This window comes from Pieris brassicae, chromosome 10 (assembly GCF_905147105.1).
Source record: "Pieris brassicae chromosome 10, ilPieBrab1.1, whole genome shotgun sequence".
In the NCBI taxonomy this organism is placed as follows: domain Eukaryota; kingdom Metazoa; phylum Arthropoda; class Insecta; order Lepidoptera; family Pieridae; genus Pieris; species Pieris brassicae.
The window spans coordinates 11,498,645-11,523,890 of record NC_059674.1 but is presented as its reverse complement, the minus strand read 5'-3'; the positions used below and the strand labels follow the sequence as shown (position 1 = coordinate 11,523,890).

Sequence of the window (25,246 nt, the reverse complement as noted above, 5' to 3'; positions counted from 1 at the left end):
TTATGGTAAATAGAATCTGAAATTACTTTTAATTTTGTACAAAATCGTTCTTGAAATTCTTGATATAATTCTTTGGAAATAACAATGCATATACGATGTCCACGGGTCTCTTAACGCGATATCACCGCGTGGTTCGGGATTTCTAATCCATACATATATTGTAAAGAAATTTGTAAGAAATAAATTAAAAAAGCCAATTAAATTATTTTTTTACATTAGTATGCTATAGCATATATATAGTTTTCTAAATGTTTTCGAATATATATATTCGAAAACGCAGACCATGACTAATGTATACGTAATTCTTAGCTACATGATTTAGCGATTTAAAAAATAACGTTACTTCGCTTATAAGATAAATACAGTAAATACATTGATTCGCAACTGTACATGAAACATTTGAAAAAAAGTAATAAAGCCGGTCATTACTATGTAAAAACATTCCTAGTTATATATTTTTATTGTCGCTTCGCACAAAGCATCCAATCAGAGAGTTTACGAAATTTTGTAACAGATGAGACATACAAATTGTGTAAAGGTGACGGTTCAGTAATTACGTCACCTTCCGCCCCAATACCTACACCCTTAAATGATGTATGGATATTTTGACTTTATTATGTAGACAATTGAGATGATAAATATAAACGTGTTTTAATTACATAATTTTGTGGTAGATTGTTTCGACGGTTTAAATATATTGCCACATGACATGAAGGAATTTGTGAATAGATCGCAAATTATATACGTTAATTTTGAATGAATATGTTAAGGATAAATTTAGTTTAACCTCGTAACGATCATCTATGTTAATTGCAAGTTCATGTCCCTTTGTTAAATATATATATATCTCTCTCTCTCTCTCTCTTCGGTAACCAGAGCGTCATGGACAAAGTGTTTCCACTGGTTTCTAACCAAAAAATATTTTTCCGACTTTTTATGTAGTTTTAATTAATTAATCGGGGTTTGACAAGGCATTCAGCTGACGAACCTTGATTTTCAAATTGAACAAATCATTTATATTAACGATGTCTAGCTGTCAAACGGGTCGTGTCGAATATTCTAAATATTGTGAAATTGTAGGTACCAACCTATTTAAATGTTAATTATCCAACTAAAGTTGACTTGAATTAACTTTTATAAACGTATTCTAATTTGTAAGAAAATATGTCACCATCTTTATACTATTTTGATAACGAAAAATTTTACTTTTAGATAAAAAAAAATATATATTTATAATATATATAAGTTAATTAATAAAGGTGTTATTTAAAAATATAGGTGGCATTGTAATACAATAATTTTAAATTATATTAACAATGAATTTAGTGGTTCAATAAAAATATTGATAATGCGATACAGTCACCTTGGAAAGAGGAAAATACTGGCAGGCCTAGATATAGATATTAATAATAATAGAGCAAAATTCTCTTTTGTTTTTTCAAAATAGAAAATAGAATTTACTACGCAATTGGAAAATACGGAACTGGTAAATCAAGACTTGCGAGCAACATTACAGGTTCATGCTCCTCCAGCAGCAGCAAGTTTAAGCGAGGAAGATCTACCACCCCCAAACGAGACGCACTACATCGCTAGAGACTTAACGAATTATTTAAAAAGTTATATACTTGTCTTGGTGGATCGTCATGTTATGTCTGATATATTATGTATGATGTCTATGTTATGTTACTGTTTGTTTTGTTAGCAAATGAAATGAAGATTGTTATAGGAAGTGTCCGTATACACAAACATTTGGATATGAAAAAAGTGTTAGTACGCTGGATGCGCAATGCTTTCTGACGCGTGGATACAAATTAGACTGAGAATTTCACGAAGCTGTTTGGAGCTCACGCAGGTCCAGAGCTACGATGGCTGTCATATTCTTGTATTTTTTTTATAATTTAGGGGGCAAACGGGCAGGAGGCTCACCTGATGTTAAGTGATACCGCCGCCCATGGACACTCTCAATGCCAGAGGGCTCGCGTGTGCATTGCCGGCCTTTTAAGAATTTGTACGCTCTTTTCTTGAAGGACCCTAAGTCTAATTGGTTCGGAAATACTTCAGTGGGCAGCTGGTTCCACATAGCGGTGGTGTGCAGCAAAAATTGCCTTGAAAAACACTCAGTCGTGGAACGTCGGATGTCGAGGTGATACGGGTGGAATTTTGTATTCTGCCTCGACGTCCGATGATGAAACTCATTTGCAGGTATTGATCCGAAAAATCAGTGATATCTACCTATTTCCGCGGTTAAGTAAACATCTCAGGAGCTCTTAATTTATAAATGAGACGTAGTAGTCGCCGTGGTTTTCTAAGGAATCAGAAAGATATTATATAGTAAACTTTAGTTTTTTAAAAATGATATTTAACTTGAATAAAGCGGAAAGGTGCCTACGTCGACATATTATATAACATTTAATAAAAGTAAATTGCGTAATACTCACTATCACTTTATTGAACAATAAATGCGTGATTGATTGAAATAAAGTGAGTCAGAACAGCTGCCCTACAAAAGACAATTTTTAACCACAGAAGAATAATAAGTGTACTCTACTTTAAAATCTAAATAGCATGTTTAATCAAGGAACACACGAGGGAAAAGCTTGTGTTTTCTACATACCATCCCTTTTATCTATTCTATGGCTATTGCCAATATACCTCTGGAGACACATGGCGAGGTAGAGTGCCAAACGAAAACAATCACCTAATGCACATTACCGATATATTACCCAGTGCCAATATATAACGTAGCGAATGAATCCTCCAATACTATCGTAACTCAATGTCACCTATTTATATTAATGCTCTGCACTGCTTTTAGCTTCACTATATAAAACCAATATTACCATTTTGCATCGTATTGTTGGGACCAAGCGTTCATTTACACACTTTGCTTTTAAATAGAATTATGCGAGATATAATTCGTAGCCAGAACATATTAACTGACGTCGAAAAATTAGAGGCAATAAAATATTTTCATTTAAATTGCTACATGAGACAATCAAATCTCATAAACCAAGGTTATAACTCTACTTTGTCTACGCCTTAATCAATTTAATTTAAACATTAAAATGTCAAATGTCAACTGCAGCTAAAAACGCGCGTTGAATTGAAAGAGGTAAGAATCAAAATCTCTAACTGTAACAAAAAAGAATTTTGGTATAAAATATAAAAAATAGCACCTATTTATTTAGCAAAATTAGACAAAGATGTACGTTCATATCGTGTGTGCAAACCCGCCAAACGGATTAGAAATCTTATGTGCGATATTGCTCATGTTTCATATTTGCTAGTAATCTTCATTGATGGGAAACTGTTGGTTATATATAGTTACGTAAGCCACACTGTTTTTGCAAGTAATGTATCGACAAATAAATCAATAACAGTAAGTGGATTAATGATATTAAAAGAATATCTGTCCTGGTTTCGAGAGTCATTTTATAATATCATTTCATATTGCGATTGTGCCGAAATTTTATTCAAAAATAATTAGCAAAAAGATCGATGTTTCGCTAAACAATCGTGCTTTACTATTTTCAAAACACGAACTTTGTATTGTTTAATACAATCAATATTAAGTATTGCTTCAGTGAATCGTTATACAATTTATTTAGTACCAAAACGAACGTAGCGTAGAATAAACATTTATAAACAACAAATATACACAAAACATTCTAGAGCTTTCTAGCATGTTTTGTGTATATTTGTTGTTATGTTGTGTACGATTTGGTATCTACATTTTGCATAGTATAGATACTAATAGAACCATAGAGAACAAACATGTAAGATTTTTTCAAATTTTGAAGTTCAATAATTATGAAGCAATCTACCGATGTGCTCGATTCCACGCCCTTCTTGCAAATGGCAACGTGACTCCGCATACAAATTAACTATTAAGTCGAACAAAGAAAATCCTATAAAAATGTACATAATAACATGCGTCTCCTTTAAAATTAAGAATATAGTACTGCAGTGAAAGAAAAATATATATTGTATCGTTGTTCTCCGCGCTGTCAGCGATGCCTCGTTATGTGTTATTTTTAGAGCCATAATAGAATTAACAATTACTTTACGTTTACAGCCATAAAAGGCTCATGATTAAACCGTATGCAAAAATGCAGATTAAAATTAAAGAAATAACTAATAGTCTATGTTCGAGTTAGGCGTCGTTCAAGGTCTATGCTTGAAAAATGAAATGCATTTTCGAGGATCCCTAGAAAAAATTAATACGTTAATGTGCTATTATTTTTGAGAGCTTTGCTTACTTTTGCTAACAAGAGGGGGGGAGGGGAAATTGATCTCTTGAACTTTTAAGAAAAATAATAATGACTATATTAAGTTTATTATTGTATTTAATATACGGACGGAATGAGGGCCTCCTCCAAATTCTTCCATTTGTCTCTCATCTCTCAAAAATTGAAATAAGCAGTCTTATTATTCATTCTCACGTTATTTACGCGTTTCGTTCATTTAAGGTTAAATGTTTATCCTACTCTAACGTAGTATAGAACTACCAATTTGTGCTTTCTGGCCTCGCAACCAGGTTCATTATCGTGATTGGAACACATTTACCGAAACGTCGAGTTTACTAATTGTCCGAAACACAACAACGCTGATTGTCAACATTAAGGATCACTAATCAACAACTGAGGACCAGATCAATAAGAAAAATATAGTGTTTTGTTAAAAGAAGAGACCTTGTGGTGGTTTCACAAACATACACTATATACCAAACCAAATACCGGCAAATTGGACAGTATGAAAAATATAGTGTTAAAAGTAATGCGTTTGTAATATGTATAAAGCAATAACAAAAAACAAACGAGAGGCCCTACAACCTTTTTAGGTCTGGGCCTCAGATATCTGTATCTGTTTCATAATCATTTGTCAATATAGGTGATCAGCCTCCGGTGCTCGACTCGTCGACTTTTTGGGTCTAAGGAAAGGTTTCCTCGAGATGTTTTCCTTTATCGTTCGAGTGAATGTTAAATGCGCACATAAAAAGAAAGTCCATTGATGCACAGCCGAGGATCAAACCTACAACCTCAGAGATGGGATTCGCACGCTGAGGCGACTAGGCCAACACTGCTCTATTCTGTAGGTACTAATCATGGCTTTTCAAAACGTTATGGAGTAAAATAACTTTCAATTCAATCACTTGACAAAAAATGGTGAGATTAGTGGAATCGACGATGTCATTGCATGCGTCTAATTTACGCACAACGGACCTATTGAGAGTCTAAGTGCGGAAACTGAATCCACAAACCATGCGTCTAATTAATATATCTTCCTTCGCCAGTCTAATGCTCAAGGTTTAATTTCATCGGAGACTATTTTTGTTCGAAATATATTTTGTATTTATGTTATTTAAGAATGATAATGAAGCAGTGTTTACACGAATGGTTCGTCATATGAACTGGTACGACGCCATCTTGTCAAAACAAGTCAATGTGGCGGGTTTATGAAATTATGAATGCTTAATTTCAATTTTCAAAACGTAAAAACAGTTGTAAAATAATTATAATCCTGTCAAATAGATTGTAAAGGCGTTTTTAGTTTCAAAATGTAACAACAATCAATCCTTTCAAGTTTAAGAAATAGTAGTAGTAGATAAAAATATTAGTAATATTTTTTTGATAAGGTATTTGATCCTTGATAAATATTCATTATGTATAATCGGTTCAAGAATAAAGAAAGTAACCAGTCCAGGTTACGTACTGATACTAATAAACTTTGAAAACTTCTTCGTTTGAAGTAGTTCGGAACTGTTAGTTCCTATAATCTGTAAATGTAACCCATACAAAAAAAGATAATCGAAATCTCTGTCACCAAATATGAATGAATGTATAATTTCCGTGTGATAATCTTAATAAGCTGAAAAAGTTTTTCAAGACGTCACCGACGAAGAAATTATTCTAAGATTGGAGTGAGCGATACCGCGCTCTCGTCGTTAAAGTTTCGTACTTAAAGATCGTCGAAATGGTCGAAGTGAATACTGTAATTAAAACAGACGATCGCGATGCGTCGGGTGAAATAAATTTAAGTTTATCACGTTATTATTAAAAGTTATGCTGCGTAATATCATTAATTTACAGATAGCAATGTAGCGATACCTACATTCTACGGCTACAATCACTACGATTATGCCAGACCGAGAAACGCGCGCTAATGAATTTATTACGGTTGCTAGGAATGGAACTTCTCGACTTTAGCTACTGAGGTGCCACGTCAATCTCCACCAAGACCTGGACCTTCCTACCATAGCGCACAAGTGAATTTTGCGCCTTTGACAAGGCTAAACACCATCCTACGAAAGCATGAACTTTCACTTACACCTACCGCACAAAAAAGCGGCAAAACGAGATTTTATTTTCATCTATTCGGTTTTTTTGTTGTTTTGCCGCGCGGACGGCTTTTAATATATCATTGGCTACAGTGATTGAATCATCCGGATCCGTTAAGACGTGTCGGGGCCTGCTACAGACCTTTGTGGGAAAGAAGTAATAATTCATGTTTTACGCACCAACGGGTTGGGATGATATTTAGGCTTTTAGGAGCTCCTGGTCGTGGTGGAGAAGTGGTGGACCCTCACGTAGAAGGGCGCGCTGATTCTCATGAACCGCGAATGAAGCGCCTGTAGCCGGTGGATATTCCCATATCCTATGCTCAATGCGAACACCATGGGGCCATGCATAGTCCGATGCAGGCTTTGTGCAGTATCATCTTGTATCTAAGGGACATCTGACTCCTTTTATTCAGAAGGAAAAAGAGGCGAGAGAGAAAAAACGAGGTCTTTTTGCGAACGCGGCAAATACCGTTCCGTTCTGAATTTTCCCCAGATTGAGCGAGAGCACCGGCATTGCCCCTGGCAAAGATAACTGCGACACTATTCTCGTAGTTTATTTGGAAAGAATCATGGTATGGGTGAAAAATATATTTAAGCTAATTTCTTAGGTGCAGACACGAGTTACGCGTTACGAAATTTGCTTAGATTTCATTTCAAGAAGCTGATAAATGTATCAGGACGTTTCATAACCTGGAAACCCGTTTTAGGCGTTTACGGGACTGGTTATAGCTCTTTGATGAAGGAACATTTAGAATGATCTGTCTAGGTTTACGATATGGACGGAATGATGCGCGAGAGAGAGGGAAAATCTGTTATTGTTACGTGTATTTCGAGTACAATTCTAAGGCTGGAAGTCTTCCACAGTCCATTTCAGAAGGCACATTCTTTTGAGAACTAGCTAAGTGTGGAATCCACTGCCGGGGTCTTCCCTGAGACCTCATACTATTCAAAGTAAGAGTGTCCTCTCTCAGACAGGCAACGTTGCCACTAAGAATGGGTGTCCAGGGGGGCTGCAATAACTGCCCTTTTAGGCATCCCATAGCCTCCTTTGCCCCGTTATATGAAAAAAATAAATTCTTCATTGTTTTTTTTTAAACCCAGGAAGAGATATTGACGGACTATTTTTCTATCCGAAGTCGTAACAATATTTAAGTTTATTTAATTCGTGATAGTACTGTATGCTTTTAGATTTTATGTTAATATCGATAAATTTTATAATTTGTAAGATACCAATAAATAAACTAAAGTCGAAAAATACAACACTTCATTAACACACATAAATTAGCACAATCACTTTATTTTTAAATTTGAGAGTATCAATAGGTATATATGTATGTAATCTCTTATCGGTTACTGCGTCGACTCATGCGCAAGTCCCGTTCAATCTCATACTGTCTAACATCTGCTCTGCTTAAGAAGTCTTGTCGATCCAAGTATCTACGGTATTAAACAAAATATATATTTAATTAAGAGTTTATGAAGTTTTTAATTTCTTAATTCTAAATGCTACATTGGCCTCTTAATTCTAAATGCTACATTGGCCTCTGATTTCTGTATTTGTTACGTGATCATGTTTTTCTAATGGGCAAAAGATCAGCCTTCTTTGACTTACAGACGTCATCGATTATTTCAGTCTAATGCATGCCTCACTGCTCTTAAAATATTATAACAGTAGCGATATTGTGTAAATTATGTGTTTAATATTATATACGTATTTTATTATATTTAAATAATTTACTGTTTCTCAACATTATCGTATTGGCATAGTCTGTAATGATAATGTATGTATATCTGTAATAAATAAATAATTATTTCGTAGAAAATTATTTTATCAATACAACAATTAGTAGTTTTTCTACCTTGTTTTTGATACATAAAACATATGTCAGTAAAAAATTATCATGCGCAAACCAATTTATAATTAAATTTGTGTGAAGGTTTGCGTTGAAATTCTCAATATAAAAAGTTTTAAACAAACCGATAGATGGCGGTCTAGTTAATTAAAGTAAGCCTGACCTCTATATTGATATTATATTAACGACCAGTACAAGTTTATATGACTGTACATCGGATTTAATTTCAAGTAATAAAAAATCTGTTCGTTTGGAATTCTTCAAAATTAGAATTTAAAAAAGGAATAACATTATTTTTATAATTCGTATTCCGCATTAATTAGTATTAGTTTTCTACATATAACATACCCAGATTTTCCTTTATTGTGACTTGTGATTTCCTCTTCGATTCCCTCCTCTCTCTTATAAGTATTCCAATCTAATTTGGACTTTTCCAGAGTAGAGAGTTTGTTTTTTTTATTCAGTTGTCCAACAATACTGGAGAGACCACCTGCACTTCTCGCTTTGGGGGCTGGACTGTCGTTCAATACTGAAATTTATTTTATTTGTCAATTAAAATGAGTATTTAAGCTTTTTATGTAGATTTTTTACGTCACGAGGTGTAAAATTCTGGAGACTAGCAAACTTTATTCAAATATTATTATTAATGAAATAGTTGATTCTTCAGTCTTTTTGGATAAGCGATTCACAATTAATTTGATATACCGATTCTAAAGTTAAACAAAATAAACACTGTGCCACACTTGCGATGAACGAGAATATCGAGAACACGATTAGTGTCGCTTGATTTTGATGGGACCTTAACGTTTTTAATCCAAGGATAGCGCGGCATGTAACGTGGTTTTTGTTCGATAATTCCTATTTCTTAACCTCCGGCAAACTAATTAAAACTTATTTATAATTGTGTCTGCAACACATGCTATTCCAAATAGAGTTCAAGAAACGAATAATAAAGTTTGATTACTCAAATAAGAAAAAACAGCTCAGGTTTTCCCTTAGCATTTTAATAATTTTCTGTATCTATTTCCTGGTTATTCTTTTTTGTATGTTTCCGTTACAAATAGATGATTAGCCGTCGCGCAGCGGAATCAAAAACGTGTGTCTTGACACGCGTCTTTGATACTTGGGTCCGCGACCTACCGGTTTAATCACGATATGTGATCTGATTTTTCCGAATTGCTGTGAGTAAATAAAATAAATGTATTATCAGATATACCTTGTCATATACAAAATTAAAAACTTAAGAGTAATCAGTACAAGTTACCTTAAGTGCTTACCTGAAGCTGGTTTCTCTGCTGTCTTTACCCTTTCCTTTATTACATTATTTTCGACTACAATTGTTTCGCCTGCAAATTCAAAAATTCGCTTTTCCCGTTCTTTATCCGATTGAGAACTGGATGTTTCACTTTTTTTGCTCTCTATACTATCTTTTTGAACAACTTTTTCTGGCTGGGTAACAATTTCTTCGGTTTTAGATTTTGGTTTAGAGTCTGTACCTTCTAGAAACTGCGCCCATAGATCTTCTTCTCTTTTCTTCTCTTCTTCAGGCTTAGCAATATTAGTTTCAAGTACAGTAGTTTCATCGTCACTCTTTTGTCCCCTTACTTTTGATCTCTTATTTCCTTTACATGGTGCTGCACGTTTCCGCTTTTTCTTAATTGTTTCAACTTCATTGTCATATTGTTGTTCTGTCTCCTCATCGGCTGATTCCTCTTCTGATAGTTTTTCTTGTTCTACTGGTACGTAGTCATCATCACTTTCACTTTCAGATGACATTCTAAAATAATAATAAAAAGAATTAAATTGTTACACGATAATGTAATTTTTGCACTGTAGAAGAATTTTCTGGTAATCATGAAATAATTTTCTTAAATACCTATTTAACATTTATTATATATACTACTAACATAACAAGGTATACTACACATATTACAGAACTATGTCTTTGACTTAGCTGGCAAGTTTTCAGGGTTTAATACCTACTGGAACAAAACAAAAACATTCGAAGACAGAAAATGTTTGTATTACAAAAAAGTCTAATACATAAGATGGACATGTAGCTTTCCTTTCCTTTAATCACAATGAAAAGAAAATATTGCAGTACAAATTCAAGCATATTCAACATAGAATTAAAAATGTGTTTTAAAAATTTCAGTGATTTATCAGTCAAATAAAAATCAGGTAGGTCCACATAATATGCTTGAATAAACTACCAATAAGGAATTTTAACTTTTCTAGGTTTGAATAGTTCACAGTAAATAACTTTGGTGGACAGAACTCTTCTTTCAAGTTTTTTTCTACCTAACTACACACCAAGACTATCTCATTATAATATGATTTAAAAATGACAATAAACATAAATAAAAATCATGGATAAAAACAACTGTTTAATACATTTCCACAAAGTAGGTAGCATATAATTAAGGTCTCTTTTTATTTCTGTTTCTATTCTTAACATTAGATACTTCATAGAAGTTGCTTCCTGTTTTAGTACGCTTCTGAGCTCTCTCTAAAGCTCTTCTTTGTTTTGCTGTCATTTTAGCCTTAGCTTCTTTTTCATCATTAGCCTTGCGTTTCCTTCCACTTGGGGGAATTTCTTCAATAGTAAATGTACCACTAGCAGCCTGGATCTTCTGTTTCTTTATTTCTTTAACAGTTTCTGCATCATGTGTCAGGTAGTCCTCAACATCACTACATTCTATTTCCTCATTACTATAGAAACTGCTAATATCTGAGTCACTATCATTTGCATCATTATTGGCAGGATTATCATCATTTAATGAGTCGTCAATATTGCTTTTATCAACATCTCCAGTATTGTTTTGTTCATCAATGCCCTTAAGCTCTTCGGGAATCTCCACATCATCTAATGGTTTAACATCATCTTCATTGTCAAATTGTAAACCAACTCTAATCTTTGCAAAATCTTGAGCAATTACTAGTTTATTAACTGTTAAAACCTGTGTTTCTGCAACATCATTCACTTCTGTATTCGGTTCATCGCTAGTTTTCTCTTCTTCTTTTTCTGTAGTATCAGTCTCTTTAACTTCATTGTCAACTTCTTTATTAAGTTTTGGTAGAGGCACTTCAAATCCTTCAGGTGCGACATAAAATGGTAGCTTTCCTCTTTGCCAATCATTAAGTACCATTTTAGCGACTGAGCTAATATCAGGTTCACCTTTTTTTAATAGTTTTCCAGTTCTTGCAGCAAGTTTTTCTAAGAATTCTGTTGATGTTTCCCAACCATCAACTTTATAGGTTTTGACCATGTATTCTTTACGTACTCTTTTAACAACATCTTCAATGTAATCTTCAGGATTTTGAACTAATTCAACTCTAACCACACCTTTTAAAACCTTCTCAGTGTCAGTTTCAGCTGAAGGATAAACAATACCAGGACAATCAATCAAATATATCTTCCTCATCAATGTAATATATTGCCAGACTTTGGTTTCTCCAGCAATAGGAGCAACTTTGCACACTTTCTTTGCTCTTAATGTATTGATCACAGATGATTTACCAACATTGGGATAACCAATAAGTCCTACACTTATTTGTTTCTTATCAATATGCAACTTGGCAAATTGACGCAATAAATTTATAAGTGACCCTTTACCAAATGGATGTGTCATAGATGCATGAAAGGCTAATGTAGGATACTCTGCACTTAATATAGCTACCCACCTTTGAGTTACCCAATTAGGTACTAAATCTACCTTGTTTAAAATAAATATAAGGTGTTTATGTGGCTTCTCTTCTCGAAGGAACTTTTCCACGTATGGGCTTCTTGTACCTATAGGATCACGAGCATCAAGCACTTGCAATAATACATCTGAGGAATCAATAACTTTATATAGTTCATTCCAAATCCGTCTACTCATTCCAGCACCAAAAATCCATTCCCTCTGACCATCCTTTATGCCAGTGTCTTCACGAACTCTGTCAACATCTTTACTTTCATCATACTTTTCTGCATTTTCTTCAATTGCTTGAGAAAGAGTTTGTAAATCACTAAATTTAAGATTTACACGTTTTCTTTGTTTTTTTGGTCCAAATGTTTTATCAAACCCTTCTGTGTCTAGTAAATGTACTCGAGCATGTTTAGCTTTCTCGTTTAATAAAGTTATGGGCAAATTTGTAGGTTTCATAACAACCTGATAGGGATTTTTAACTGCTGCCCCAAATTCATCTTGAAACTTTTGTAATGCATTCTGTGAAATAACTCTGGAATTCCCAAACCATTTCTGATTAGGTTCAACTCGAGCTTGTGTGCCTGAAGGTAACCAGCCTTGGAACGGCGCCGGGGTCAATATCTTTCCTGTTTTGTCCCTCTTAGCTTTAAAATTTCTATACATTTGAAGCCTTTTAATAGTACCTTTTGTACGTGGTTTTCCAACACCTTTTAAGCCTTCGGTGGGCCGTTCAGGATTCATGGAATGCCCAGACTTGTTAAATCCCTCTTTCCGGGGCGCTCCCGGTGCAGACCGCACTTTACCCATGGTTATATCTTAAATCACGTTACTTTTATTATTATAATCACAAATATTTTATTTATAATGATAATGTGGAGGTTAGCAATTCACATGTACATTAATTGTAATGTACATTTGACTTGATTCTTGACATAAAGTATGGTAAAACTGCTTACTTCACGCGAGTGGCTTTGAAATATGTATCTATTAAAAATAGAGGTATACTCACATGGGAATGGGCCGTTTCAATTTGTTTGCCAGCACAATAATTTAAAACCGATTACACTGATATTCCAATTCAAAATAAACTAAATGGTATAGTAATTTTAAACAATCAATAGGAAATAATGTTGATGCAGTTTGCTAACATTTAACTAACTTCAAGACGTTTCAATGTCCATAGATAATACTAAATACTAATAGATCTTCTCAATGTTTACACATCTAGCTCTACTTGTATTTTACACACATGTGTTATATTTATATGATTTAGCTATGGATAACTTATTATACAATACTAATATGTACATTTATGTTATGTTGAATACACATATACAAGATAAAAAAATACAACTCTTTGGAATGAACTGGCTCCAATACGACAGCTCAATAAATAATATGTAATCTGTTGTTATTTGATTATTGTTATCGTAATCTGTGACTTATACTGGTAAAGTCAAAACTGAAAAACTGAACAATTAAAAATTTATTTTGATATTTACAAATGTCGAAGACATAATTTATTTTGTAAAAAAAACTATGATTTAGCAACTGTTTAGAATTATTTGACTTAAATGTGTAAATGACCAATAAGGATGCAGATCATACTCAACAATCAAAATCGTACTTGGTTTAATAACATAGATATGCCATGTTTCGTGTCTGGATAATTTTATTGAAGTAATATTTTTATGAGGACAACAACTATCCCGATGCCTTTATGCATCAGAATTTATAAGACAACATGTATGACATGTTGTCGGAATTCAGAGTATCAGAATTCGATTCATTTGTGGATATATTAAGATTGACTCCAATTGACCCTTTAGATACTTTTGGTGAGATGTGGTATCCTGTGTTTCTTTGGTCCTTGTGCTCCTCTGTTTTTGTCCACACGTGTGCCGCGTTAGTTGCGTTCGGAACATTAAGAAAACATAAATATGGAAAATTCTTCCCTGTGCTTCTAATAGTGATGGGAGTAATGAGCCCGGTTACCTCAGGGGTTGCAAGTAGTGCAGCTATTGCCTTTATCTACAGGGCAGCTAATTTAACTATGCCACCAATACATGCAATGATTTGGGGAATTGGACAGACAATTTTAGGGGCAGGAATTGGTTTCACTAGAATATTAGCTACATTGTAGTAGGCATTCATTACTTTGTGTACATTTAAGCTATGTCAATTATAAATAAAATAATTCTTTTGTAGCAAATATAAAGAGGAATGGTGCTAATTAGTATGTTCCAGTATAATTAGCATGTTCATATTATATGGTGTGGTAGATTAAATACTCATTAAATGTGACTTTAATAAATGATAAGTGTGTTATTATACTGTATAGTACATTACCTGAACATAGGCTTATTATATTCTTTTACATTGTCTAGTGTAAAAAGCTCATTTCATTCCTTTTGTACAAGATGTATAGCATTCCATAAGCAAATGAAATATCCTTGATCACTGGCCTAGTAATTTAATTCCCACCGATTAACCAAGATATGTAAATTTTATACTAAATTTGTAACTCTCATGACTATTTGTACTTAAATCACATTTGACCCTTATAGTTTTGTAGATATGATTTGGTAATATTATAATAGATGTATGTAGTATATTCTCTTTCTCAACTGTTTCTATTAACTTTTGTAACATGGATAAAACTAAATTAATATATAATAATTATAGATATTCACTTTGTAATATATGTAATTATATTATTTATAATGGTGATGTATAAACTTTGATATATAAGCTAATAAAGTTTTATAAAAATATCTGTTGTGGCAATTGTTTTTAAACTGATTGGTATGGTGTATTGTTTAAAGTTATTAATATAAAAATTGACAGAATCATTCTTATTTGTATTGGATTTAATAAAGAGTCAATAACGAACAGACTTTCCAATAAACTATATTTAAATTATGAAGTTATAACTATAATGTGCTTCCATGTCTAGTGCTATATTTATTTTGTATGTCATCAAAATGAGCACTGTCATCATCCTCATTACTATTTTCATGAAGAGTATCATCCAGCACAAGAGGTAGTGCTAACTCTTCTCTTTGAAAAGGATTCTGAAACCAAAATAATTTAAAAAATTTAACATGATTAATTTATAACTAGAGTGGTAACTGTCTTTTGAATGAAAAAAAAATACCTCATTTATATCAGACTCCCTTCTACTAAATATACTGACATGCTCTTGCAATGATTTTGTTTCAGAAGTGGCATCTTGTAAAGTCAGTTTTAATTCAATAATTTCTCTTCTTGCATTAGATAATAAATTCTCAGTTGTTAATACTTTTTCAGTTAACACTTTTTTTTCAGACTCCAGCTTACATTTAGCATTAGATAAACTTTTAATTCTATTTTCATAAAGCTTCAATTCAGAATCGACATCATCCATCCTTATATTTTTTTGATCACTTTTTAGATTACGACACATTTTCTTTAGGTATTCTATATTTTCTTCTAAAACAGATTTTTCTTCACTAACCAATTTCAGTTCTTGTTGTAAGGAACTAATTTTACATTTTAAAGAAGTAATACAAGCTAATTGGCTATCAATCTCTCTATCCTTGTCAATTACTTTTTCTTCCAGACCTTGTATTTTTGAAATATATGATTGCAGTTTAATGGATTTTGAGGCTGACTCACTCTCAAGAGAATGATTTGTATTTTCTAAAATATTTGCCTCAACAGATAGGCTGGCAAAATGTTCTAGCATATCTGAACGTTCTGCCTCTTTGTGAGACAGTAATTCTTCAATTCTTCTAATTTCAGCAACATAATGCTGCAATTGTTGTTTCAAATCATCAACTTCTTTTCGTGATTTCTCTAATTCAATTCTAGTAAGCTTAAGAGCTCCATTTGCATCTGCTAAACTATTTTGCACATGTTTATTTTCTATCACAGCTGTATCAAACTGTTGAGTTAATCTCAGAATCTCACCATTTAAGAAGGCTATTTGTGATTCAAAATCCGCTATTTTATGTTCTGCAATTTTATTGATGTTTAACTTACGCTTAAAGTCTGAAAGTTCATTTTCTAATTTACTAATGTCATATAATTGAGATTTTAACTTTTGCTCCAACATATTTGTATTTTCTGCCTTCTGATCCAGCTCAATTACAAGTTTATCACGTTCTTGATCAAATAATCTTATGTTTTCAATTAGGTTTGATTTATCATTCTTAAGCACACACAACTCTGCTTGATAGTCTTTACATTTCTTCTCTAAGCTTTCAATTGTAACTTTTGCTACACTAAGTTTTTTTTGAGTGCTTAATAATTCATTTTGTGATTCAGTTGTACTTCTTTCAGTTTCCATCTGTATGTTTTTTATTTGACTAGCTAAAGTTTTTTCTTTAATTAATTCACTTTGTAGTTTTTTTACCTGCTCTTTCAAAGTATAATACTCTTCTCTAAGTCTATCACTTGATGCTTTGCCTGTTCTATTTGTCATTTTATAAGAACAATTTTCTTCTTGTATTTGTTCTAATTGTTTTTGCTTAAAAATTAAATCTCTTTTAAGTTTATCACAAGAATCTAATAACTCTTTGTATAGGGCTTTATATTTCTGAGTTTCCATTTTTGATTCATCTAAGTCTTTTATCAGTCCACCAATCTTATTCTGTAACCTGCTGTTTTCCTCACTCAAGTAATTATTGTTTTCAAAGCCTTCAGTTTTGCTAGCTTTGTACTGGCTTAGCTGTTGGCTCAAAAATATGTTCTCTTTGGATAGTTCAGTATTTTCTAAATTTAAATGTTTTATTATATCTTTGAAATTATTTTTATTACCGTTTTCTTGCAGGAGCTTATCTTTTTTAAGATCATCATTCTCTTTCTTCAACATCAAAATTTTTTGTTCACTTTCACATAGTTTACTATGTAAGTCTTTTATAAAAGCATTATCTGATTGATGACTAGAAGTTTTTTCATCTTTTAATTGGCACTTAAATAAGTTTATGGTTTCATTGAGTTTTTCTTGTACATCTTTAATATATTTCTCATATTTCCTTCTTTCATCTTCCAGTATCTTTTGGAGGTCACCTTTAGATAGACATTTTGGACTATCACTATTATTTTTAGCAAGTTTGTCCTGGTGAAATTTATTAGTTTCAGATAAGCTCAATATTTTGTCCTGTAAACTTTTATTTAAATCCATTAAATCTGTTATTTCTTTCTGTAGTATGGTTTTTTCATTTTCACTCATATGTTTTGTGTACTTCAATGATCCTTTTTCCTGAAAGCTTGTTAAGTCTCTCTCTAAAATAAAATTTTTGGTATTTAAGTTTTCAACTTTTGTCTGTAGAAAAGTAATTTCATTAGTTAATTCTACAAGTCTTTTATTACAATCATCTTCTACTTTTAATGCCAACAAATCCATATTTTGTAACTCATCTTTCAGGGCTTTATTTTTATCCGCCAGATCTAAAGCTCGCTGCATTGCTTCATGTTGTTTCTCAAGGCTCTTTTCTAGTTCCTTCTTTAACAATTCATTACAAATATCTAATTCTTTAACTTGTTTCTTTAAATATAGAATTTTTTTTTCAGGTTTATCACTACAAAAATCTTTTGTAATTGCAGCACTGGGTCTACCACCCTCCAGAAGTAATTTTAGTCTAATGATTTCACTTTCTCTATGTTCCACTTGATTTTTAAGAAGGATTATTTCATCATTATATGAGTCTATTTTTTCTTGTAGTGTCTGAATAGTGCTAAATGTTTCTGTCATATTTTCTTTATCTAAATTAATATTCTTATTGTTGCACATACAACTTTTATAGACAGCATTATCTCCGGCATCTTTTCTCTTACTGCGATTACGGCTACTTAATGTTTCAGTGCATAATCCTCTTAAACTTAAATCTCTTACATCATGTTGTAATTTGCTTATCAAGTTTTCCTTTTTAAGCAGCTCCTCTGTTAGAGACTTAATTTTTTTTTGACTTTCTCGCATTGATTTTAAATGTTCCTCTTTCCTATTAATAATATCATGATGTAGTTGATTGTTCTCTTGAATAAGTTTGGTATTGTCACATTTATACGGTTCTAATTGTGTTAACAATGAATCACGCTGTAACAATGCTTCTTTGGAAATATTCATGTAATGCTGTAAACTTCTAGTCGTCTGTAATAAGTCACCTAATAAACATTCTACTAAATTAACTGCATCTACTGGTAATGTGTTCTTATAACCAAGCTCTTCAAGTTGGCGTTTTAAATTGAAATAGGACTCTTCCATTTTAAAACCAGACCAACAGTTACGTTTTCATTTGTTGTCGTTTCTTAAAAAACAGCATAAACTATAAAATAAATTTTTAGTTAGTTTACAGTTTCAAAATAACTTGTAAATGTAAATATTTGGATTTTGTATGACATTCGCATTTCATTATTATATATTTATTAAATTCAGTTTTTTTTAATTGTATGCCCTGGTAACGAGACCTATAAGCCAATTCAGAATAAAATACAAAGATTATTCATTATTATGAGATACAGATTACATATGAGTTCACAACCGGTCATTGCGGCGCGTACCAGATAAAACTGAACGCAGCGCCCTCACTGCCCACTCGGACAGAAGTCGGACCTGAATCGCTTCGCGTTGAAGGTGCGCCGTGCCCTTGAGGATCCTCCACAGACTATGCGGCAGCCTTAATGGATAACGGGACCTAGTCAGGCTCTTGAAAAGGTCTGACGGCAGCTATATCTACAGCGCAAGTGGCCACGTCGAAGCAATATGCCTATAGGCCTAACGGCATACCAAATCCAGCCCTGCGTCAACTACCCAAACGTATGCTTGCCTTCTGTACACTGCCATTGCCAAACATGCCCACTTCCCTGCTATCCACGCAGTGCAAGTTGTTCGAAGACCTCACATTCGCATTTCCCCAACAATTCGGCTTCCCAGCGGAGAACTCAACTATGCTAGGAAAAAGACTTTGACAGAGTTGGGCACGCCGTCCTAGTGGAGAAATTGAAGACAATGGAGCTCTCCAGAAGGCTTAGAGCCCTTGTCTATTTCTACCTCCAAAGCCGCTGTCTAGCGCCCACGCTCTACTCGCACGCCAAGATGAGGTACAGAGGGCACTGGTCGCCTTCCCTGAGTGGCTGGACGACTGAAGGTCAACACCAAAACCAACAAAAACCAGGCGATTTGCTTCCCGTTGGGCAAGAAACCACCGCAACCGTAGCTCTTTGGAACGGAGATCCTGTGGGCCATGGAGGCTACGTACCTAGGTATATCACTAGACAGAGGTCTGCGCTACAACGTGCACGTGCAACGCGACCGTTAGAGCCAATAACGCGACCCCGGCCTGATACACACTCACTTCGTACACCCAGAAGAAGCACCTACACGTGATCTAAAATACAACCTTGCGGCGGATCGTTGATGCCCCGTGAAGCGTATGCAACGCCACCATCACCAAGGACCTCCGTATAGAGGACCTAACTACGCACATCCAACGCCTCTTAAGGGGAATGTTTGACAGAGTGGACACCTCACAGGTGCCGCACCTCGTCGACATCGCGCCACATCACACTAAATGAGTGTGTGGGCTCGGGGCATAAGCACTGCTTCCCGAGGGATAATCACAGCGCGGAACCGCAGGCACCCACATCAAGCACTCAAACACTCGCCCAACCCTCATAGTCAGTTGTCGTGATTAGGACACTCCAATCCAACCTGGGCTTCGCCCAATCCAGCCACCGCCCCATTTTAGTGAGATACGAAAAGCTCAAACCCCACGAAAGGAGGTAACTCCCACGCGAGACCCCGCGCGTTTAACGACGCGGGAATGGAGTCCACGATCCTACTGTCAGTGACATTTATTGCCCGACGATTCAGTTTAAAATGCGTCGACTATAAAAAGTTATGAACACATCGGAATATATATGAATATTACTGGGTCATATAAAAAAATATTTTTAGTAAGCTTATCTTAAAATCTATTATTTATCTATAAATTTGTGTGTGTGCGTGTGTGTGATATATACTTGAAATGAAGCATCGAAAGATTACACAATACAATAAGTCAAAGCGATGAAAGCGTATAGACTGTAGAGGTTAATATTAATTATTACGTTTCATAGAGTCAGTCTGCACTCTGCATTCTACCTTTTGAATGTTGTATGAAATTTGTCTGATTCGAAATTATAAATAATCAGCAAGAATACTTCTAAATATTTTATTAATTATATTGTTTGTTACACAATGTCGGAGAAACACTTAAAGAAAGGTAACAATGTTTTATAATATAATCTTTATATTAGCTTTAAGGTAAATAATGTTATTAATAATGAATATGCGGATAAATTATTGCTCTGTACCTCCTTTACGGAAAACTTTTGTACGTATACACTAAATTTAACTTTTTATACTTAATACATTACTATAATTACTATATGTACATACTATTTGCTTATACAGGAGATGCCCTGCCACCGTACAATGGAAAATTACGGTTATTTGCTATGAGATTTTGTCCCTACGCAGAACGAAGTATCTTGGTTTTAAATGCCAAAAAGTTACAGTATGATTTAGTTCATATTGATCTGGATAACAAACCAGAGTGGATTTACAGCTTTAATCCTAAAGGTAATAATAGAATGTAGTATTTTAAACTACTAATACGCATTAATATTGTTTTAATGCCGTAAATCTTTAATAACCTCATTTTATATTTTGGAAAAAACTTGTTTTATTATTCTAATGGTAACATACTTTTTCAATTCAGTCCAATAGTTTTATAGTTTATTTGTACAAAAATACAAAACTTTCCTTTTTGTAAAATTAGTATAGATTTATATGCTCACTGAAAGTAAGGGTTTCTATAACTGTAAACACTACATTTGAGTTTATGAATAAGACAAGTATTTATATTTTAAGACACAATGAATTTTTGGTTTTAGGTACAGTGCCAATATTGGAATATGAAGAAGGAAAAGCTATATTTGATAGTAGCATTATTAATGCCTATCTCGATGAGAAATATCCTGATCCACCGCTACAATCTTCAGAACCTCTGCAACGGGCACAGGACAAGATAGTTGTGGAGCTTCTATCTAGTGTAAGTATGTTTTTTTCTATTATATGGTTGGTTTCCATCTACTGTACTTATTAGTGTTTATAAGACAGGGTCACAAACATAATAGGTGTTCTCTTGCTCATACACATACCCAGCTCTAAACATCTTTGTCTTAAAGAAACCATTATTATCATTCTGAATATTGTTGAACATTGTCAGTATGAATTGCGAAATCCCTTATAGTAGGTAGTGCTTTGATATTTAATCAATGACAGATAATATATAATATGAATTAATGTCTCATATTTAGCAATTCTCACCGCAGGGATATCTTATATTTTTGTTATCAATTTAATGTTTATGGAATGAAATGATAACAAATCTTATTTAACTATACTTCTATTGTTAAACATCTCTGATAAAACATTAAATTAATACAGAGGTTAATTTAAACATATTTTCATCAAGAACTTTTTTTGAAGATTTTGCGATACAAGAAAATATTTTTTATGCCTTGATGACAAAATAATCTAGTCATATAAAACAAAGAAGAGTTAGTTATACCCCGATAACAGCTGATTTTTATACCATGAATCCTTAGTTTAAATAGCAGAACAACTATTATAATATATGGCTGTGTAAGAACTTACTACAAGCAAATTGTTGCAGATAAAACTACAGTGCCATAACTACAACACAGCTAGTTTAATATAAATAATGATATGTATGAAAAAAAATTTCAGGCTCACTCAGCATATTATACTGCAGCATTTAACGCCCAAGCTCTAACTTCAGACTCTATAGAGACATACCACCGTGGCCTTGAAGTTCTGCAAAAGGAAGTAGAATCTAGAGGCACTACATTCTTAGGTGGTGATAAACCTGGCTTGGTGGACTATACCATTTGGCCATTTTTGGAGCGCTTTTTGTCACTTCCTCAATTAGGCAAACCTGAATTTGCTATTAGTGTGGATAAATATGCTGCATTAGTAAGTATCATATTTAACTTACTCTAGTTAACTAAAGACTTTTGTTACTATAACTACATAGTGAAATAGATTTGTGTGGGAGAATAAAATATTCACCCTGGTACATGTTGTAAAAGGATTTTCATCATTCAATTTCAAGCAAATTGTGCAGTTATAGAATGTATGAAGCAATTGGCGCTTTTTTGCGGGAAAAAATAATTCACATATGACAATACACATATTGTCAAAATCTCGTTTGAACAACGCTCATTGTAGACAATAAATGTAAACTGCTAATTTATTTAAATTGCATATTCACTAATGCCGTATTCTGGTACGTCAATCAAAATACATGTAATCTAATCTAATGCTTTACGTAACTGGGGTTTGAACCAAATTCACTTTACGATAGTCGTGATTCACTATCGCGAAACGCATTTGTATGGAAAATTGTCACGGGACAAAGCGTGACCTAAAGTAATTTTCATACAAACTCCTTTGGCCGTAGTGGGTTAAGCCTATTGTAAAGAGACTGTCTCGAAACTCCTATCATATTTAATTTGATAAAGATTGTGTAAATAACTTTTAAATTTCAAGATTATATGATTTCATATTTCAAATAAAGCCTTGTCATAATGATAATAGAATTGCTTATAAGCGATGTGCCTTCTATATTATCTGTATCTTATTGATTTTATCACATATACCGTTGTTAATTATTAAAACAACGAATTTAATGTAAATAAATTAAAATATTGTTACTGTAACCTACTGGGTCACCAGCGTTAATCCGTAGAGTTACGTTTTGCTTTGAAATATTGTTTTCGGTAAATCTGAATTACCATCTATATTAAAAACTATAAAAATCGGTCGAGCTGGATCCGTATATGACCACAAACGCGGTGAAAAGGCGGAAAATTTTAAGAATGACTAGATACACTACATCTGTTTTCTATCCGTCACTCATAGTGGAGACGAATAAATCTAATTAAATCATTTTTTTAGTTGAAATATATGGAGTCGGTGAAGAATGACCCTCCAATCAAGGCCTACACTCTGGCTCCAGAAACCCACGCCAAGTACACCGAATCTCGCGTAAAGGGTACACCGGACAATAACATGCTGGACACTAGTGATGTCTGCTGTTTCCGTCCACGTAAGAAGAAGGAATGAAATGCTTCTAGAAATTCATATTTATTCCAAAAGTTGTAAACATTTTAATCTCGTGCAATAAAGTACAATTTCTCAATTTTTTGTTTTAATTAAACATTTCCTTCAACACAACAAAATAGCTTTATTTTTTTATGAGAGTACGGAGGAGGCAACGCAAGAAGTGCTGAGTGATGCTGTTGCCTTCGGGCAATTCTGCGCTCTTTGACCATAAGTCAATTATTAGCCGATCTCGTTGCAAATGGAGCAAAAGAGGAAAGGCACCCACTTCCACACTTGCCGTGGACTTCACAAGTGTTAGGTTAGGACTCAATTCCAACATCAACGTTGTCCACTGTCATTTTGAGACTGCGAAGCCGGCCTTATTCTTCCTTACTGAGACTCAGATATCCTCCCCGGCGGATACTTTCTACCTCTCCTACCCGGGGTACAAATTGAAACATTTATTTGTGCCGCGGGCGGGAGTTTGCGTCGACATCAGAGAGGATATCTGTTCTCGTCGCCACAGGACGCATGACATACAGATATACTGTTCCTGTTTTTCAAGCGGGAAATTGATAAGGCAAAAAAAACTTCGGGGACTTGAGTCAAAGCTGTCCAAGGGAATTACTATCAGCCCTCATTCCACCACCGCACGGGGAGGATGACTTGCTGTCCCATACCGCGAAGGAGATGGCTAATCTAGGCTATCTCTTTGCGTCGAACTCCACTGGAAGACCGCGGGAAGGCACCACCGGTATTGCGGTGTGATACTACGATGCCTGAAGTTATATTCCGGCTACGTGCTATCCGCAAAACATTATCTTCGTTGGACATCCATAAGTCCTGGAGGCAAAATTATATTCATTGTGTAACTTTATTTTATTTAAAAAAGTAAAACACAATTATTGACTTATTGCCGACCACTTATTGTTTTGCAAGAATTCACGCGTATTAATTTACACGGTTATAATTAAGTATACGGACTACGTTAGACGATTAAACTTTATTCAATTAACTGAAATCCCGATATTTTGCAAAGAAGTTTATATTTCATATCCCTGTTGTAAGCAATTTCACCATCTAGAATTCGATTAAAGTAGACAGTTATTCGAACGGACACTCATTTTATAGTGGGCATGGTATTTAATATAAACTTAACTAGATTGAATTGAACTAATTGTAGAAATGTATATTTACGAATAAAATGTCCGGTAGCAACTTACGATACTTTTACTAGTAATGTTTTTTTTTACTAGTAGCTTATATTAGCAGTAGATATATTTTTTAACGCGTTTGATATTATACTATTTATTTAGTCAAACTTATGGCTGACATTTGGTATCAATTGAAGTCATTGAAGTGGTCCACTGCGGCTACTTATAAGGAAGATTATATGTAGGTATATGAGAAGGAAGGAAGATCACGCAATAATTAAGCATTGACGAAGTATGACGACCATTTCATTTCACATTTACATTATGGCGTTATTTGAATTAGCTTGGCCTGCAGAGTAATAAACACGGACTTGCTGTGTAAGTCCTAGGTTGCTAATGCGGTAATAATCTGGAATAGTAGTTGTGGTGGAAGGTTACTTGTCGCATTAAAAATGATTTTCGATAGTTTTAATAACATGATACAATGAAATATTTATTTATGAGTACACTTATGAGCGATATAACATCTATTTAAATTTACTGCTACTTCTCATAACAAGGGCGAAGTAGGGAGGGACAAGATGTGGCAAGAACTTCTTCATCATTCGTTTTAATCGCCAAGTGTTTTCTTGTATAGAGCTGCAAACACCTTTCTCTACACTATATGTAATAAAGCATCGAAAAACGTTTAGTTTCTATCAGTAGAAGACAATGTAAAAGGAGAACAAGTTCGTTTACATTGTAGTGAGAAGAACACGCAAAGATATTATAATTACTGTTGAAATTAATAATAATTAAAAATCGACCAGTCATCACATGTAGCACTTGTTCACGAGTACGACGCGTGGTCAGCGTTGTCGATTTTGTGGTTAAGATATGGACATTCGTATCTTAACGCCAAAATCCACAACGTCTGAACGTCGTTGTTTTATTAATTGAAAGAAATATCCATCCAGGGTTTGAAGGTTCTTTAAAGCGATATAGGGATGGTTTGTTTCTAATATTGGAGTATTAAGTTAATATGTTTTTAAATAATAAATGAATTTAAAAAA

At 33.8% G+C, this 25,246-nt stretch overlaps 4 protein-coding genes across 4 annotated transcripts; 2 read left to right on the top strand and 2 right to left on the bottom strand.

Moving 5' to 3' along the window:
- Positions 1–7,630: 7,630 nt before the first annotated feature.
- Positions 7,631–12,817, bottom strand: LOC123715359 (nucleolar GTP-binding protein 2). The gene is made up of 4 exons (XM_045670336.1): positions 10,650–12,817; positions 9,471–9,969; positions 8,542–8,722; positions 7,631–7,777 (listed from the first exon to the last, which is right to left on the bottom strand). The coding sequence occupies exons 1-4, from the start codon at positions 12,690–12,692 to the stop codon at positions 7,684–7,686; spliced, it is 2,817 nt and encodes a 938-aa protein (XP_045526292.1). The 5' UTR covers positions 12,693–12,817; the 3' UTR covers positions 7,631–7,683.
- A 537-nt stretch (positions 12,818–13,354) lies between these two features.
- LOC123714865 (transmembrane protein 170A) lies at positions 13,355–14,664 on the top strand. The gene has a single exon (XM_045669483.1). The coding sequence runs from the start codon at positions 13,630–13,632 to the stop codon at positions 14,026–14,028; it is 399 nt and encodes a 132-aa protein (XP_045525439.1). The 5' UTR covers positions 13,355–13,629; the 3' UTR covers positions 14,029–14,664.
- A 115-nt stretch (positions 14,665–14,779) lies between these two features.
- Positions 14,780–19,480, bottom strand: LOC123714863 (centrosomal protein of 135 kDa). The gene is made up of 2 exons (XM_045669481.1): positions 15,043–19,480; positions 14,780–14,959 (listed from the first exon to the last, which is right to left on the bottom strand). Exons 1-2 carry the CDS (start codon positions 18,130–18,132, stop codon positions 14,819–14,821), a joined length of 3,231 nt encoding a protein of 1,076 aa, XP_045525437.1. The 5' UTR covers positions 18,133–19,480; the 3' UTR covers positions 14,780–14,818.
- Positions 19,481–19,917: 437 nt separating this feature from the next.
- LOC123714864 (pyrimidodiazepine synthase-like) lies at positions 19,918–23,137 on the top strand. The gene is made up of 5 exons (XM_045669482.1): positions 19,918–20,131; positions 20,323–20,490; positions 20,805–20,962; positions 21,664–21,909; positions 22,894–23,137. Exons 1-5 carry the CDS (start codon positions 20,107–20,109, stop codon positions 23,059–23,061), a joined length of 765 nt encoding a protein of 254 aa, XP_045525438.1. The 5' UTR covers positions 19,918–20,106; the 3' UTR covers positions 23,062–23,137.
- The last annotated feature ends 2,109 nt before the right edge of the window (positions 23,138–25,246 follow it).

Bases quoted from the DNA above. Each gene is read 5' to 3' on its own strand.
- LOC123714865 (XM_045669483.1), top strand. From the start codon at position 13,630: ATGTATGACATGTTGTCGGAATTCAGAGTATCAGAATTCGATTCATTT.
- LOC123714863 (XM_045669481.1), bottom strand. From the start codon at position 18,132: ATGGAAGAGTCCTATTTCAATTTAAAACGCCAACTTGAAGAGCTTGGT. The intron at 14,960-15,042 runs GTATTTTTTTTT...TTTTGGTTTCAG, and splicing joins GGGAGTCTGATATAAATGAG to AATCCTTTTCAAAGAGAAGA.
- LOC123714864 (XM_045669482.1), top strand. From the start codon at position 20,107: ATGTCGGAGAAACACTTAAAGAAAG. The intron at 20,963-21,663 runs GTAAGTATGTTT...AAAAAATTTCAG, and splicing joins TTGTGGAGCTTCTATCTAGT to GCTCACTCAGCATATTATAC. The intron at 21,910-22,893 runs GTAAGTATCATA...TCATTTTTTTAG, and splicing joins TGGATAAATATGCTGCATTA to TTGAAATATATGGAGTCGGT.
- LOC123715359 (XM_045670336.1), bottom strand. From the start codon at position 12,692: ATGGGTAAAGTGCGGTCTGCACCGGGAGCGCCCCGGAAAGAGGGATTT. The intron at 8,723-9,470 runs GTAAGCACTTAA...AATAAATTTCAG, and splicing joins AGCAGAGAAACCAGCTTCAG to TATTGAACGACAGTCCAGCC. The intron at 7,778-8,541 runs GTATGTTATATG...TTAATACCGTAG, and splicing joins CACAATAAAGGAAAATCTGG to ATACTTGGATCGACAAGACT.